The sequence below is a fragment of the Setaria viridis genome, chromosome 5, assembly GCF_005286985.2.
Source record: "Setaria viridis chromosome 5, Setaria_viridis_v4.0, whole genome shotgun sequence".
Classification (NCBI taxonomy): Eukaryota; Viridiplantae; Streptophyta; class Magnoliopsida; order Poales; family Poaceae; genus Setaria; species Setaria viridis.
The window spans coordinates 4,990,310-5,008,148 of NC_048267.2; the positions used below are offsets into that span (position 1 = coordinate 4,990,310).

Genomic DNA, 17,839 nt, shown 5'->3' on the forward strand with positions numbered 1-17,839 from the left:
AGATGGGGGGAGAGGTTGTTAGCTGGGAAAGCAAACAACCCCTCTCGGGCTCGGCTGCGGGGTTCGAATGGGCTCGCGGCCCACGTCGATGGCCCTAGTAGCTGGTGCGAGGTGACGCTGCCGGTGGGCCAGATAGGGGGGCCTCTCCGCGCGTGGACCGGCTGGGACTGGGAGTCCGTCCCCTGCATCCATCGCACGCGCAAATAAAAAATATAAAAATAAAAAAAAATTCCATCGCACGCACCTGCGGGGACCGACGAAGAGACCCGGACTCAAGTTTAATCCCGTGACACCCAATGTTTAGATACTAATTAGGAATATTAAATATAGGTTAATTATAAAATTAATTGCATAAATGAAGGCTAATTCACGAGACGAATCTATTAAACCTAATTAGTCTATGATTTGACCATATGGTGCTACAATAATGTGTTAATCATGAAAAATTAGGCTTAATAGATTCGTCTCGCGAATTAGCCGACTTATGCAATTAGTTTTATAATTAGTTCACATTTATCCTTCTAATTGGTATCCAAACATCCAATGTGACCTGAACTAAAAATTAGTTCATGGATCCAAACACCCTCGAACACTGCGCCCCCACCCTCTAGCCGTTGTCCCGGCGGCGTCGTTACCTCTGGTCTGTCCGTGCCATTGCCACCTATCGCCGCACTAAGCTCAGCGACGTCAAGCTTCCCACACCGACAACTGGTCTATCGATTGTCCTATGGCATCGACCCGCACCGATCACCACTATCTCTAAGCCGGCTAGCCGTCCATTATCTCTTTCCAGATCGATCGCCATAGGAACCCTGACAGCGCGACCTCCACCAACCTAGCAAGCTCCATGGCAACGAAGAATACGAGCGTCGCAAATACCAACTAGCATGAGCAGGAGGCGGCATTTCCGACAGGTTTACTCCTACTCACGCGCGCAACCAATAACATCGGCGAAAGTTTTGCAAATAGAAAGAAATCCCCTGCATGGCCCGTCTAGATCCAAAATTCGGATGCTTGAAACCCTTTCAAATCACACTTAAGCATAACAAAAAAGGCTAAAATTCCAAACCTCTTGCTTCGCCTCCGACTAATGCGATGGAATCTATTCTAAGCCCCGAGCGCGTGTAGATCTACAACCCTGCAAACGGAAGAAAATTATAACACTATGAGAGACACAAAAGCTAGCGACATAAGAGGAAGGGAGCTCGGATGCCGAGTTTGGGACTGGAGACAAGAGAGCTTACACAAGTAGGAAGGGAGGTGGTGGCCGATATCCAAAGCTCCGACTAAGTACCCAGGGCTCGGCCCAAGAAGCGCTCCAAGATCGAGAAAGTATGGCAGATCTATTTTTTTGGTGGAGTGAGATGTGGGAAGAGGGGAATGAAAGGGGGAGGGGAGGAGGAGATGAGGGGATGTGATGGAAGGAAGAGAGGAAGCAAGATTGGTCACATCTTAATGGGCTCACGCGTAGTAGCCCACCTCTCTTGCCATGTGTGCCGTTCTCACATGTGTGTCGTGCCCTCAGTGTCGAGGCCCGCTATATCTGTCGGGTGGGCCATACGCAGGTGGCATGGGTGCATTGGGAACCTTTGCTGGGAGCTTTATTTTTTGGAAAATTCATATCCATCTTTTGTAAGATTTGAGTTTAAGTACCTTTTTGTTCAGTGGATGGATGGCCAACCAGCCATTTATATAACACTAGGCCGCACCTTATGGCCCATAGTGTTGGTTTGAGAATGACCTTCGTTTCCTCGAGTCACATTAGCAATATTTGCGTGATCGTAAATACTCGATATACAGATGTACACTTCCTCAGCCCTCACAGATTGGTTATGTAGCACTCACAGATTGGTTATGTAGTACCAGACAGCTTTTCGTTCGGTGGTTATGTAGTACCAGACAGCTTTTCGTTCGGTACTAACGCACGAAATTAGTACTGGGTAGAAATTTTTGATCCTCGAAGACCTTTTAGTACCGGGCAATAATACTAGTTGACCGTGGAGTACCATTTAGTACCGATGTTATTAACTGGTACAAAAAGCCTCTCCGCAGGTTACTTCAAAAGAAAAGCGTATCTAACTCAATTACATGTGTTGTGTAGATGAGATGGTAAGGAAGGTTCGCGTGAGGCTTAAGGTCGTGGGTGAAAGTGCATCTAGGCCCCTAAGTGGGTTTTGATGAATTGAATGACAAAGTGATTAAAGGACTAACTTGTTTGTTTAAGATTGTGAGCAGGGTTTTATTCTCATATTTATGATATCATATTATCTCTTAAGTTAAATGTGTATTATATGGCTCACAATAGAGAAAAGCAAGCAAGTGTGTGATCCCGTGATAAAATTGTATGATCAATGACAAGTAAGGGTGAAGTAAAACTTGGAAATATGCTTGATGGTTGATCTATAAGTTTTCAAATCATATGATAGCTTGATTAACAGTTAAAGAGATCATTAAGAAAAGAATAGTGATATTCATAAATGAATGTTACAAGACTTCATATGTATATGATAAAAAGACATGAGCTTATGTGCTACATATTGGTCTTGCTATTGGAAGCTTGCAATTCATGAGATATTCTTTATCAATCAAGAACAAGCATTTGAAGATAATTTCAAATGGAATTTCATGGTTCATGTCAAAGAAAAGCTAAACTCAAACTGGCAAGAATAGGTGAAGAAATCAAGCGAGATACTAGAGTGAGGGATTAAGCAAGCTTTGGACAAGCGACGGTTTGGGCCATGTGCGTTTTGCTAAGGTGAAGTGGCTAATATCCGGGGGGTTTTGAAGTATCATATCTGGACATTACCGAGGGAAGCAATGCAATGCATTCAATCTAGTTTGATTAGTAAAATGGAGTGACTTAAGGATTCAAGTATATCTTACATGAACAAGGGAGAATCTTAAGTCACTAGCTCAAGATGGATGTGCTCAAGATAATAACTATGTTGAGAGCCCTCAAATGACTATTGATCAAAGTATGGCATGGATGAAGACTTACGAGCTCAAATGGATGATATAATGTTTATATTTATTCTTGAGTATAGGTATGTCGTAGTATCAAGAGGGATGCAGCATTATTAACAACACCAAAAGTGCTCTTAGTTGACCTATGTCAGTTTGGCCTTGAGAAACCCTTGAGTGAGCTAACTGTCCCTGCTCAACTAACACCGGTTGTTTCAACTAGTAGGTGAACCGTAAATGACTGTTTGAGTGTTTTGGGGCTAACTTAGCCAAACCGATCAAACTGGTTTGGCAGACTGGTCTGACCGGTCTGGGGTTCAGAGAGCAAACAACTAACTTAGCCAAACCGGCCGGTTTGGCAGACCGGTCTAAGGGCAATAGCTAGTTTTTCAAACTAGACCGGTGTGACCGGTCTAGCAACCGGTCTGACCGGTTTGATCAGCCCCAACGACTAGTTTCTGGTTTGTGGGGTTATTTATATCCCTTAGCCTCCTCCTTGAGGGGCTGCTAGTTCCACACAACTTGAACACCATCTAGTGACTAGAAAAGCTCTCCCCAACCTCTCTTTGTGAGACTTGAGCGATTCTTGAGAAATCTTTGAGTTGGGTTGAGAGAGTGATCTTTTGTGAGCATTAGTGAGTTGAAAAGAGCAATCCATAGCTTGAGCACTTGTGGTTCGTGTTGAGAAAGCCTTTGAAGCATTTGTTACTCTTGGAGGTGTGCCTCCTAGACGGTCAGGTGTTGCCGGCTAGCTCCCAAGGTGTGGTCAGCAGCGGCAAGTTTGTAAGGGCTAGGATCTTGCCTCCGCAAGGAAAAACATCAACTAGTGGAGACGATGAAAGTGGTTGGAAGAGACTCGGCTTGTTGGAAGGGAGTTGAATAGACTCGTATTCCAATAGACTCCTCAACGGAGATGTAGGATTCATTGGGGGTGAATCTGAACTTCGGATAAACAAATCCTCATGTCTTCATTTTGGGTTTGCTTCGCTTGTTGATTTCTAGCAATTTACTTGTGCTTCACTTCGATCTACTTGGGTGTACTTGTCTTGTGTGCAGGGACCATTTTTCCCTATTGGAAATCATCTACAGAAGCCACTCTCCAAGTTTGGTTGGTGCTAGAAGTCAAGGAGGGACTCGAGCAGCAATTGTGTGTCACCCTGCCTGGACTGGTCTGACCAGTCTGGTGAACCGGTCTGATCGGTTTAGCCAGGGTAGTGCTGCTGAGTGGATTGAAGTTTTATAAATTGATCATCTCGCCTATTCCTGCCCCCCTCTAGGCGACATCTCGATCCTTTCAGTGCGTTCGAATCCCACGAATCGCGTGGATTGAAGTTTTATAAATTGATCATCTCGCCTATTCCCACCCCCCTCTAGGCGACATCTCGGTCCTTTCAGTGGGTTCGAATCCCATGGATCGCGAACGCGCATATTACGCGTGCGGGGACCTCCCGGCTATTCGTTAATTTTTTTCCTTATTTTTTTGGGCACAAAGTCATTTAGTACCGATCGGTAGCATAGCATTTAGTACCGAACAAACAGTACCGACTAGACGCTCAATACTGAAAGAGGGTTGCTAACCGATACTAAGGGGGTGTTTGGGAGCACTCCACTCCAGAAAAACCAGCTCCACTCCACCAGCTCCACATTTTCCTAGCTCCACTCCACGAACTCCAAAAAAACATGGAGCTGCTGCACGTGTTTGGCTGATGGCAGTGCTCCAGCTCCAAAAACATGAGCACTTGTTGTGAATGGTCTATTTTACCCTTTGTGAACGGACCCACATGTCATACTCTTCTATTTTCTCCTCTCTTCTTCCTCTCTCTCCTCTCCTCTCCTCTTCTCAGTTCCAGGACACAGAATGCGCTCCAGTAGGTAAATCTGAGCAAGAACAGCGTTTCACTGTGCTGTAAGAGAGAAAAGGGGAAAAAATGGTAGCACAGTTTAGCACTAATACTGCACGGAGCATTACTAAAATCCGGGCTTCCATTTACAAAGATAGTTCAGAAGCAACGATCAGTAACTTAACGAACTCTTTTTTTTATTAGCGGTAGCATCACGCGCAGCTGCCCACAAAAATGAGTGAAGGAACTGCCATAATCATCACGGGTTGACTGTAAGTTCATGGATGCTTTTTACCCGAAAGCATCCTGCTACCACAGTGTTGAAGACTGTAAGTTCACGGGCGGCGCGGCAGGGCGGGCGGCGGCGGCCGGGGCGGGCGCGCGGGGGCGGCCGGGGCGAGCGCGCGGCGGCGGCCGGCCGGGCGGCGCGCCGGGCGGGCAGCAGCGGCCGGGCGGGCGGCGCGGCAGCGGCACGGTGGAACGAGTGCGACGGGAGCCTTTTTTGTTTCCCGAACCGGTACCATGTGTAACGAGTGGCAATGGTGGGTAAATACCCACCAACTCCACGAGGAGGTCTGTAGATGGGGTTTTTGGAGCACCTCTTGAGGTACTCCACAAAAAACGTGGATCTACCCCCTGCTCCACCTTTTTCTTGGAGCCGGAGTTGCTGGAGCTAGACGCGTTTGGCTGCGAGTTTTTTGAAGTTGGTGGAGTGGAGCAATTTTTTGTGGAGTGGAGTGCTCCCAAACACCCCCTAAAGCTCACTTCCCTGCTACGTATCTCAACCTTATAGCCTGACTGTACTGTAACTTACGACAGCTACAATAAAAGCATAACTTTCCGATATCATCTACTAATGTTTGATTTGTGAAGGCTCTTAAGAAACTTAGCCATACACGCCTGTCTCTCTGGAACTTAATAAATTATGGCACTGAGCAAACTTGCATACACCAAGAACATAGGTGCGGTTCATCACTCTAGGCAATCCTGATTTGCTCGAGGCATTATAAAAGTTTGTTGAACTCATGATCCTAACCGTGGCATTATATTATTCATTATGGCTAAAGCTGTGTATAGTAGCTGGGTTGACAAAGAAAATCTGGGAAGCAACTTCTTTCCGAAAAGCATTCCAAAGACGGTAATGTAGGCATCTACTCCCTCCGACGCACAAAGAGTGTCCCTCTAGTCGTGCGTTAAGTCAAACCAGCTTATGTTCGAACGAGTTTATATAAAAATATATCAATTCTTTTGATGTCTAGCAAATTTCATTAGATTCGTTATGAAATATATTTTCATAACATACCTATTTAGTGTTATAAATATTGATATTCTTCATTGTACACATGGTCGAACTTAAAATAGTTTGCCTTAGAACAAACCTAAAGGGACACCTTTTGCGGGATGGAGGGGAGTACTGTGTAATGTAATATCTGAAATACCATGCTCATTAAGTAAGAAAGCAACCCATACAAGCTTACAAATTCTGAAACCAATGGACACAAGCTCGGCATATTCAGATGGTCATTTGGTGATGGGGAATCACAGCTGTTGACTAACTATATGGAAAACAAGATAATACAAAACAGAACAATGGGAACTGTAGTACTGATCGTTGTTTGAATAAGATGTAATTCGTACCAACCTAACATTGTATACATGACATATGTATGGCAACTATCTTCCTTTTTTTGTGTTGGATATTAAGAAGATGCGCGCATCTGATAAGACAAGCAGTCAAGCACTGACGCTAATGCTCTGCCTTGAGAGGACCCGCCACCATGGCACTTTCTTAGATAATCGGAGTTGCTGAGGATACGCCACATGAAACAGGAGCACCGAGATCCTTCAGGAATCAGGAGGAGGAGCTTCAGTTTACCCTTAGACGTCCTTAGCATGCTGCCGCAACCAGTAGTGGCATTTAGTCGAGCAGCTTGCCTGCGTACGCTTGAACGCCCTCCTCAAGCGTCATTGACGGCAGAGCTCGGATAGATGGAACAGAAGTGGAGGCGAGCATGCATGGAACTATGGGAGGCCGTGCGCATGGTGTGGCGCTAGAAGCAGGCACTCTCATCTCAAGTCCGCATTTGGGCAGTCACCGCTCGGCAGCCCCTTCTCCGCACGGCATTTAGTCGAGCAACCTGGCCGCCACCTCGTTCCCGGTCCGCGGACAGATTGACAGAGCAGCCATGCCCCTCTCGGAGCACGTGAGCGCATCCATTTGTGCTGCCTCTCGGGGCAGCGTGCTACCAGGAGGAGAGGTGGCGGCAAATGGCGAAGGGGACGCGTGATGGCAGTTGGGCAGGAGGGGGATGGCCGAATGAGGCGAGCCAGCGGCGGTGTCAGAGGGATGGCAGGCGGCGAACCATGCGGACTCCAGAGAATTCGCGAGAACCTATTCGAACCGCCCGATCAGAATCGAATGGGTGAGAAATAAGGGCGACGTGGCCGAACGAATGCCTGATTTCAGCCTGATCGTAGGGTCAGCTTTCGTATTATAGAGATAGAGATGTGGCATAATTATTTGATTGCAAGATGGGCGTGCGATTAATTATTTTGAATTTCAAACTTGAAACACATTTTGCTCTTAAACTCTGAGTCCATTTTCGACTTTGTTTGAACCATCATGTTGTCAAGAATGAATGTAAGGATGCTGTATACAATTTAGTTATTTTTCTTTTTTTTTAAAAATAAATATTTGAAGTGCACTGCTTTAACAATTTGAATATAGGTGTTCAACATTTACAGTTAGTTATTCTTTCAAAAGTGCTCACAGAGTTACATAGATAATGTGCGTATACGTATTCATGTATATAGGTGAGCATTCGTACGTATTTAATTTTTAAGAACATGCCTAAGCATATGTTTCATTAAAAGAAAGAGCAAACACAAGTACATGACCTGAGCGAGCAGAAGAGCGCACGCTAGGCAAACTTTGTACGTTGATCAAATCTTCTTCGCATCTAGAATAGAGGCGGTGGGCTATTCGAGAGTAGTTCAGGTGACTACAGGAGTCTCATAGGATTTTTTGAACGAACAGCCGCACAAGATAGTGTGTCTCGTAGGATTCTGATTTTTATCGAGAGAGAGGAAGACAAATAAGTGATTAGAGCTAGAATGAGCGCAAGAAGCACATATGACCTAGCTACCACAATGCCCCAACCAAGGGTGGATCCAGCTGGGGCAGGGGGGCTTGAGCCCCCCTAAGTCCCTTAAAAAATTCAGTCATGGATAAAGAGAAGGAAAAAGAGAGAAGGAAGGGGAAGGAGAAAAAATAGGAAAATAAACACCTATTTCCATCAAATCCTCCATCCGCCGGTGGTCCCAACCTCTAAGCTGAGTACCACTGAGAGCCCAAGCCTGCAATAATCAGTCAGGCTAAGCGGGTCTCCTGACAAAATAATTAACGTCTACTCCCTGCGTCCCATAATAAGTGCATTTCTAGAGTTTAAAATTTGTCCCCAAATAAGTGAACATCTAGAGTATTTGTCTTTTTCTACTTTCTCTCCTAAAGTGCAATGCATTAATATTGATCTCTTCAGCTAAACTCTAGAAGTGCATTTATTTTGGGATGGAGGGAGTATGTTTTTTACGTGTCTAAAAATGTAATCGTGATTATTTGTATATCATAGCAACGAGGGCGTCATCATTGTCGAGGTAACGCATCTGCACCGGACACCTGGCTTTGCTGCTGCTCCTTCCATCGCGAGTGCAACCTGGCCAGCGTCTCCCGGAACCTGCCGAGGTCCAGGCTCACGTTCTGCCCGCGCAGGTACACGTGCTCCACGAGGTCCCACTCCTTCCCCCCCTGCTCCCGCCTCGCCCTCGCCGGGTCGGCCACGACGACGTGGCCCGCCGGGTACCTCCGGCTCAGCGAGCTCTCGCCCGCGCTCACGTCGTACTGCTCGTAGCGCAGCCCCATCCTCGCCGCCGGCACGCCGAAGAGGTTGCGCGAGAGCAGGGAGATGCCCAGCGGCGCGACCTGGGCGAGCGCCGCCCGCCCCGGGCGCAGGAACAGGAACGTCGTCAGGTCGGCGCCGTGCACGCCCACCAGCGCGTCGTACGAGCTCACCGACGCGTACGTGGCCGAGAGCGGCGCCCCGGTGGCCGTCTCCATGACGTCGACGTCGAACCCGACCGACGCCGCCAGCTCCGCCACCGCCGCCTGGTTCTCGATCACGCGCCGACCCTTGCGCGACACGATCCCGAGCCTTGGCCGCCGACGTGGTGGTGGTGGTGTCGCCTCCGGCTTGCCGCCGCCGCTGCTGTCGTCTTGGTGTTCGTCGTACGCGTCGGCGAGGAAGCGGTGGAAGTCCACGACGGTCTTGTTGTCCCGGAGCCGCGTGGAGTTGACGGCGAGGTAGTCGTGGTAGCGGGTCCCGACGATGGCGCCGGGGAAGCAGTGGGTCCTCCTGTCCCTGAGCAGGTCGACGACGGGGTACGCCGAGAGGCCGGAGATGATCTCGCCGTACGTGCCGGCCCACCGGGGATTGTACGCGAGCGCCGCGAGCACGACGCGGCGGCGGAGGTGCTGCGCCGTCAGCCACAGCGGCAGGAACCCGTCGTTGAACACGTGGAACAGGTTGTGGCTGTAACCTCCCGCCGTCATGACGAAGGCCGGCGCGTCGTGCCGGACGTCGCAACGGTGGTGGCCGGCAGTGGCCTCCTCCGGCCGGGCCGACCGGAGCGTCACCTCGTGGATGGTCTTCGTGATGTAGCCGTCCCACTTGCGCGTGTAGGGTCGTATCCGCTCCTCCACGGTGGCGGTGTCGGCCGCGGCGCCCCCGCCGCCGCCTGGCGCGGCCAGCGGCGGGAACAGGAGGAGCGAGAGGGACGCGGCGTCCGTGCGCACGTCGCCGGCCATGAAGCAGACGTCGGAGTGGTAGTCTGTGCGGTCGCAGCAGATGGCGTGGTTGGGGAGCGACGAGCACGGGGAGCCCACCTGGTTGTCGAGCACCTGTTCCGGCGCGCCGCCTCCCTCCCGATCCGCATCGCCGCCGCCGCCGCCGCCGTGCTCCGGCGGCCCGAGTTGCACCGCCGACGACGACGTCCGGCTCGTCGAGCTGGGCTTGGGCGCGAAGAAGCCGACGGTGGCGCCGTACGGGGCGGGTGCGGAGGAGAAGCGCGGGGCGTAGAGAAGCACGCACAGGGTGACGGCTGAGACTACGAGGAAGGAGAACTGGGCGGCCAGCGCCCATCTCCCCTTGGCCTTGACGTCGTCCATGGCGGCCTTGAGACCGCCGGACACCTTCGACGCCGCCATGCTAGTATGCTACCTTCAAGCAAGCTGCTCACTCACTGACGCTACCGCCTTGTCTCTACTCCGACACCATGGCGTAAGCACGGAAGACGATGCGCGGGGAAAGGACCAAGCTGATGATATAAGAATTGGTCTTCGTATTAACAAGGCCAGCTGGAGTAAGCGGCACGATCCAGTTGACCGGCCGGCGACGCGGCGGCCATCCCGTCGGCAGGGCCAAGGAAGAGGCACCGGCCGGGAGAGCCGGCATGCGCGTCACGTGCCCCCGGCTGCTGGGTGTTGGCTCACATCGCATGCACGTACGAGGTATGGAAGAATTCAGAGATGTGGCTTCGATCGGTGATCTCGATCTAGGCGATCACGGATCGCCGCCGTTGATCCCTCTTGAGATTTCGCCCGTTTGACCTTGAACTACGGCATCGAACGTGATCGGATCCGGTAGAGTGTGAGGCACGCGATCGGATCGGATGCCCATGCGCAGAATAGTGCAACCTGTAGTCCGGCGCATTTTATGATCCCAGATGCTACTTACATTATTTCTCGGGCAGAGAGCTTCGGCTTCGAGACGTGAACGAACTAACGCCTCGTTTAGTTGGTCAAATTGGGAGGTGACAAATTACTGTGCTGGCACTGTAGCACACTGTAGCGTTTCGTTTGTATTTGTGAATTATTGTCCAAATATTGACTAATTAGGCTCAAAAGATTCGTCTCGCAAAGTACAACAAAACTGTGCAATTAGTTTTTAATTTCATCTACATTTAGTACTCCATGCATGTACCACAAGTTTGATGTGATGGGAAATTTTCTTTTTTGCATAGTGCCAAAGTTGGGAGTTGGAGGTGAAGTAAACAAGGGCTAATCCAAACGGCTCAATTTAAGGGTGCGGGGCTACTTGGATCCTTGACCTAAAGTCTAGTTCATGTCACATCGAATCTTCTAATTAAGAAAACTAGAACATGAGTTAATTATAAAACTAATTACAAAGATGAAGACTAATTCGCGAGACGAATTTATTAAACCTAATTGATTCATGATTAGAACATGTTTACTGTAACATCACATTGTCAAATCACAGACTAATTAGGCTTAATAGATTCATCTTGCAAATTAGGCTCCATCTGTGCAATTAGTTTTGTAATTAGTCTATATTTAATACTCCTAATTAGTATCTAAATATTCGATGTGATAGAAACTTTAGTCCGGACTAAAGAACCAAACACCCCCTAATATCTTTTTTGAGACCTAAACTCAATTAATGTGCCCACCTGGACTAATTTTTAGTTCGGGCCACATCAAATGTGTGGATACCAATTAGAAGGACTAAACGTGAACTAATTATAAAACTAATGGTATAAATCGTGGCTAATTCGCAAGATGAATCTATTAAGCTTAATTAATCCATGATTAGCACATATTTACTGTAGCACCACATGGTCAAATCATGGACTAATTAGGCTTAATAGATTCATCTCGCGAATTAGCCTTCATTTATGCAATTAGTTTTGTAATTAACCTATATTTAATACTCCTAATTAGTATCTAAATATTCGATGTAACAGAGACTAAACTTTAGTTCCCGGAACCAAACACCCCCTAAACTTAATTAATGTGGGCAAAGCCCTAGTGGTTTTACATCGCCGGCATAACATGACGGAGAAGAATAGTAGAGGGGGAGGGAGATGTTCGCATGAGGTGGTTTACACAGCAAGGGTGGAGCACCAAGTTTCAAGCGGATCAAAGTTCAGCCGGCGGGGGACGCGGAAGCTATGTGAACTTTAACACGATTCTAGCTCCGAAATCTAGATTGGGTTGTTAGAAATTAGAATGACTAATTTGTAGGATCTAATAGCCTAATTGTATGAACACCTAAGACAGTAATTAATCAAGACTTAATTGCATATAAATCAGTAGATGCCTTTAGGGCTGTTAATGTCCCTGTGCCTGCTTGAGGAAGCAGGCGTGGTGAGGATGAACTCTAGAGCGACGGACACCATCACGGGAGGACGGTGGTCGGTGTAGGTCATCGAGTCCGTACCTGTACCGAGAGGTTTCGCCTTAATCCCGTTGGGGCTCAATGCCCCTTTTCTTATAGTACGGGCCGTCCAGGGATCAAGCCATTAGTTAAGTTGGTTGCCCTTGATCAGGACAACGTGGTGGTTGTTAGCCCCCTTAGGACTCGGTCCTTCTGCTAAGTACGATCAATTCCAACATGAGCCTCCAACTTCAACACTAAATTAAAGTCATTTTTCAACACTAAATTAAAGTTATTTTTCAGTAGTCCCCGAATCCTCAATAAAATATCATTATAAGGGATAAAAAGTGTTCAAGCAGGTTCTCAATATGTATCCATTTCTTCGATACTTCCTCCATCCAAAAAACAAGTCATCCTAGTATTCAAAATTTATCCAAAAACAACTCATTATACTCAATTTGGCACATGTGCATGTGCATGTGAGCATGCAGCGGTCAATTAGCATCAAATATAGCTAATAAATAGGGACAATCGAGGTTATTTTACCTATGTGTTAATCAGTTGTTTTTCGGAGGGAGTATGTTTTGACTTGTCTGATACTTCGTCCTAACTCTGTCCAAAAAGAGTAGTTCTTCCTTTATTTTTCTTGTCCGGTTCTCCCGCCTACCGGCTCGTGGTACATTGCGTATGCTAGTATTATTCTATCTACAGGTGCTTTTATATTAGTTCACATTTAGTAAAGTGCTGCAGCGTGGCCTGCGTAATTTGCGCTGCTAAGACAAGGTTTCGCGTTTTCAGATAATGAAAATCTGCTGTGTCACCGTTTTGATTGAAGTGAACATGGAACTAGCAATTCCTTCGAAGTTTCTTGGACTGAATTACTGGCACTTCTAGATAAAATAACTGTGTAATGGCACATATAAATCAATATCGGTATCTGCAACGGTCTTCGGTTAAATCAAGTTGCAGTTTAGTTCCCTCAAAATCCTAACTTTGAAGATTCCCATCACATCAAATTTGCGGTACATACATGGAGTACCGAATGTAGACGAAATAAAAAACTAATTGCACAGTTTTGTTGTACTTTACGAGATGAATCTTTTAAGCCTAATTAGTCAATATTTGGATAATAATTCACAAATACAAACGAAACGCTACAGTTGCGAGTAATTTTGGTTGTCCAAAGTTGGGCAACTAAACAAGGCCCAAGTTATATCTGGATGGGCAAAAAAATAGCATATGATATTTTTTAAGAGATTGACTTATCACGAATGCTCGTATTTTTAATATAAAGTATTAACGGCAAGCAATGTCATTGCTAGACTAGACGCTGCCATCACGCTCCAGAACATCAAGATGAGGCCGAGTGATGTTTGGTAACGTGGACAAAGGCCGTGATCCTGTTTGCTAGTTGGTTGGGCTGAGTGCTCTTGGGCCGAAAGTGATGTTTGGTAAATCGTTGCTTGGTTCTGTCCTGCAAATTGGGTGATGCTAAAATCGCGAGAAAAAAACATTGAACTCAACATCAAAATCCACAGCTCTCTAAATCAAATGAAAAATGAATCCGGTTTCACCTCCTTTGCTCTAATCCACTTCATCTTCTCCCGCGACATTCCTGAACCGGCTGCAGTCGTCCTCGGCTCTGCTCTGCCGCCGGCAGTGGCATCTTGCTGTGGATTCATGGACATGAAACCCCGCTGAGGAAAGCGAAGTAGATTTTTCGTCTTTTGATAAAGAAAGCGAAGTAGATTGAGCGACGATCAAAGGATGAAAGCAAGCAAATATCCATAACAACACCATCCAAAAATACCAAACAGACACTTTTAGCGATTATGTTCGACTCTTATCTACCCGAGTCCTAAACTTAGCATATGTGCTCTTCTTTTAGATTTGTTTTAGAAACTAGTATACCTACTTTTTTAGTGGTAGGTCTGGTACGGTGAAAAAGGCCAGCACCCTACTCTTAGTCAGGAACGGCGGCGATGGCCGGCCGTCACGACAGGCCAGCAACCGCTGCACCTGTGGCTGATCCAAGTTTCCAATCCAATCCTTCAATTTTTACGGTCGACTGATTACATCATAGCGGGCAAAAACCAAGCTTGATTAGAGGTAGTAGGCTAGGAGCTGATCGCAATTGACAACGACTGGTTCACAGAATGGGCCCTTGGGGTGGCTGCTAACTTTTCAAGTCGCCGGGGGGACGACTTCACTTTTAACGGCCGGGGTGCAGAATTATTGGGTGGAAAAAAGAAGAGAGTGGCCTTTGTCCATCCGGAAAGAGACATGGTTTACCAATCCAGGCACGGTAACACTGTAGCAGCGATCATTTTTACCAATCTTTATCCTGTCAGAAAAAACCAAGAAGCACTGCGTGTTCAGTTACCATCATTCATCCACACCACACCACAGGTAGTGGCAGTGCCCATCAGCACCAGCAAGCAGTGGTGGCGAGCAGTTCTCTGCAAGAGGACATCACAATCACAAGTCAACAGCACGGCTCCTATCCACACCTTAAACCGTCGGGCGTAATCACAATAAATCCATAGGCGACACAGTGACATGGAAAATCTCCATGGTCGAATCGTCATGCTATGGTGGAGTGTTCCAGTGATTTGGAGGAAATGAGAACAGAGTAGCAAAGAAGAGGGAACGGCTCGCCGGGGAACGCTTGGTCCTCCCCCGCCGTCCGCCGACGAGCCGCCTCGTGTCTCGCCGGCGCATGCCTTCTAGAAAAAGAATCATTTGCCTCTCTTGCGTAAGGACATTCTGTGAGCGCGACGTGTGTGTCACTTTGTGGAACAGTTCCACTGGAACTCTAGATGATGGTTCTGTCGATCTCAATAGGGATGGGGTTGTATAGAGGTGTGTACAGTGTGTAGGTGTAGATGTCTGTCCTTTGGGTATGAGTGAGCTTATGGGCAGGAAAAAAAGCAGAAGGAATGAACTTCTGAAAAGAAAAGAGACATTCAGAATATGGGAAGAACAGCTAGATTTCTTATTTATTTGTACTATTTACATTTTCACCAGGCAGTACATGACTCGATAACAGTAACATAGTTGATTTTCTACATGCAGCCAGGCAGGTAATTCAACTATATACACCAGGGCCATGGATGTTGGTCAGCACTCAGCAGCCGCACTCCAGGTGCTGCTGTTTTTCACATCCTGGTAGATGACACTGCTACAGCGACTACTGCTATATTACTTGCTAAGCGATTCTGATAAGGGGTTGCTGCAGGTTTTTCAACAGGTTCATCTTAGACACACGTCTTAAAACCTCGCAGACAACACCTTCAAATCGCGCCTTACCCAAAAATATAGTTGGCTTTGGTTCAGATGCTAGATATGAGTATTGTTGCGTTGGAAGGGTTACTATCACAGTCATTCTGCTGATGATGCCTCGGCCCTTCTCCGCATCCGAGCTCCCCACGACAGATTCTCTTCTGAATCCTTTGTCATGCTCCTTCTCTTCAGCTCCGTGATCTGGTCTTCCCATGATCTTCTCCAGCCAGATTTCTCTTCATGGTCCTGTACACATGGACAGCAAATTGGTGAGGAAAGTCCAAAACAGAGCTTCAGGGAGTTGAAGCTTGGAAAACAGAATAACAAGTAATGGCTGAGAATTGCCATAGACATTGTCAACTTCATGAATGATTCTCCTGTAAGGACTAAGGACTGATATAATCCATCAGAATAGAAAGATAAACTTTGATCCATCAATTCTCAGTCTTACACGTAAGGCAGTACCTTCCAACTTGTTTCCCAGATAATCTAATGCTGACGTACATGAAAACGACATCTCCAAACTCTTCTGCATGTTGCTAGTCACTCATTATCCATCCCCTACTTGTACTGTTTTGTGATTGAGAAAATTCTTGTCCATTCCTATCCATATGTTTATCGCATTAGGGAGAAATACCGTTCATTGGATTTGTATGTATGTCAAACAATATGGTGAATGTTCGGACACTCCTTGCTTATATTTATTTTTTGTAGTATAGAATTGACCAATCTTTCAAGCATGGTAAAGTTAAAGGCAGCCTTCAAAAACCAAAATTCACAGTGAGCCCCAAACCACAAGGAATGTTCCCAAAAGACCCACAAAAAACTCTATTCAATATCTTAGATCATCAGTCATTCAGTACTTCACCAATCGGCCATCTTACGTGTAACTTCTGAATCCACATATAAATGACATGCCATGTCAAGGAAATTATGTGTTTTACAAGTTTTAAAGTTGCATAGAACAAAGATTTAATCAAACTAAAGTCCACCTAAAATATGCCCCTATTGCTATGGGAGCAGGCCTTATTAACTATGAGCATCAATGCGAAAGTCACCCTTTAACAAACTCATTAGTCGGGGCCATCTAGATTCACAGCTTCATACAAGTTGCAGTTCACTCAGGATGCATATGCTTGAACTGCTATTAAGGACTGAAGCTGAAACAACTAAATTGCTTTCCATAACAGCACCAAAAGGATCCAGATCCTACAACCAGAAGAACCAACGAGTCTCTCACGCACAGATCAAAGATCTGAACTCTGCAAACACCCTCCAGGCTCCAGCCTCGATTGGAATCCCAACGAATTCCAGACAGAGAGACCTCCGCTGAAATGTTCGAGCTCCATAAAGTTCAGTAAATTCGCCTCGCCTAGAAATTAGGCAGAATTTACACAAGTTTTCAAGTGACTACGCCAGTAGCTTCCTCTCCAATTCAGAATCTAAAATTAAATTGGTTCAAGATTCAACCCAAGAGCAGACAAATCAATCGTTATCATGACTAAGAGATTACACCCCACTAGCAATCGGAGTAGCACGCAATGCAATCGGGGCGCCAACGCCAGACAAACACGAGTAGCAAGTGAGGAGAGCCGTGACCCCACCTGGTGGTGGTAGTAGGCGCGCTGGGCACGAGAGCCGGAGAAGGCGAGGCGGCAGACGCCACGGGCGAGCGCGCGGTCGTAGCTGGCGCGGCGGCTCGGGTCGGAGAGCGTCTCGTAGGCCTCCTGCACCTCGATGAAGCGGCGGGTGTTCTCCGCCGCGGCGCCCGGCGGGGACACGTCCGGGTGGTACTTGAGCGCCAGCCGCCTGTAGGCCGCCCGGACCTCATCGGGGCTCCCCTCCGCCGAGATTCCGAGCAGGTCGTAGAACGTCCGCGCCGTCGTCTCCTGCTCCTGCTCCTCTGTTCGCACGCCGCCGCTCTCCCGCCGGACGCCCTGCGCGCGCAGGCGCAGCCGTAGCGCCACCGGCCGTGGGATGGTCCACGGTCGCCGGAACGCGACGCAGCCGGAACCCGTGGGGAGGGCGGCGGGGACCGTGGCGGCGGCGGCGGCCGCGGAGGAAGTGGAGGGAGTGGCGGCGAGGTGGGGCATGTGGTTTCCTTGCTGCGCTTCGCTTGCGCTTGGTGGTTTGGTTTCTTCGGTGGGTGCCGGGTTGGCTGCCGCAGCTATTAGCGCCAAGAAATATCTTTAAAAAATCGATGGACCCCACCTCCAGTGCGAAACAGACGATACGCCACCAGCGGCGCCGTGCGAAAATTTGGAGAGTTTTCCTCAAATTACGTGAGAATTGCTAAATTTCGCAATCTCATGTCTTAAAATAAAAGAGAACCGCTTTATCTCGCTCGGAGTTTCAGATTTTTCCTCCATAAGTCATTTTCGCTGCAAATGGCCACCTCTTCTCGGTCGTGTTGCTAAAACTATCCTCAAGGCACGAACTTTAACCTATTCAACCTGTTTTTAATAAATTTGGAACTGGCAATGCATTCGTTATTGAAGCTTGGCACCTTTTTTTGTAGGAATTTCA

At 47.6% G+C, this 17,839-nt stretch overlaps 2 protein-coding genes across 2 annotated transcripts; both read right to left on the bottom strand.

Moving 5' to 3' along the window:
- Positions 1-7,852: 7,852 nt before the first annotated feature.
- LOC117858462 (xylan glycosyltransferase MUCI21) lies at positions 7,853-10,335 on the bottom strand. The gene has a single exon (XM_034741532.2). It carries the CDS (start codon positions 10,060-10,062, stop codon positions 8,446-8,448), a length of 1,617 nt encoding a protein of 538 aa, XP_034597423.1. The 5' UTR covers positions 10,063-10,335; the 3' UTR covers positions 7,853-8,445.
- Positions 10,336-15,003: 4,668 nt separating this feature from the next.
- On the bottom strand, positions 15,004-17,485 carry LOC117858178 (chaperone protein dnaJ 20, chloroplastic). The gene is made up of 2 exons (XM_034741198.2): positions 16,918-17,485; positions 15,004-15,559 (listed from the first exon to the last, which is right to left on the bottom strand). Exons 1-2 carry the CDS (start codon positions 17,404-17,406, stop codon positions 15,413-15,415), a joined length of 636 nt encoding a protein of 211 aa, XP_034597089.1. The 5' UTR covers positions 17,407-17,485; the 3' UTR covers positions 15,004-15,412.
- Positions 17,486-17,839: the final 354 nt, after the last annotated feature.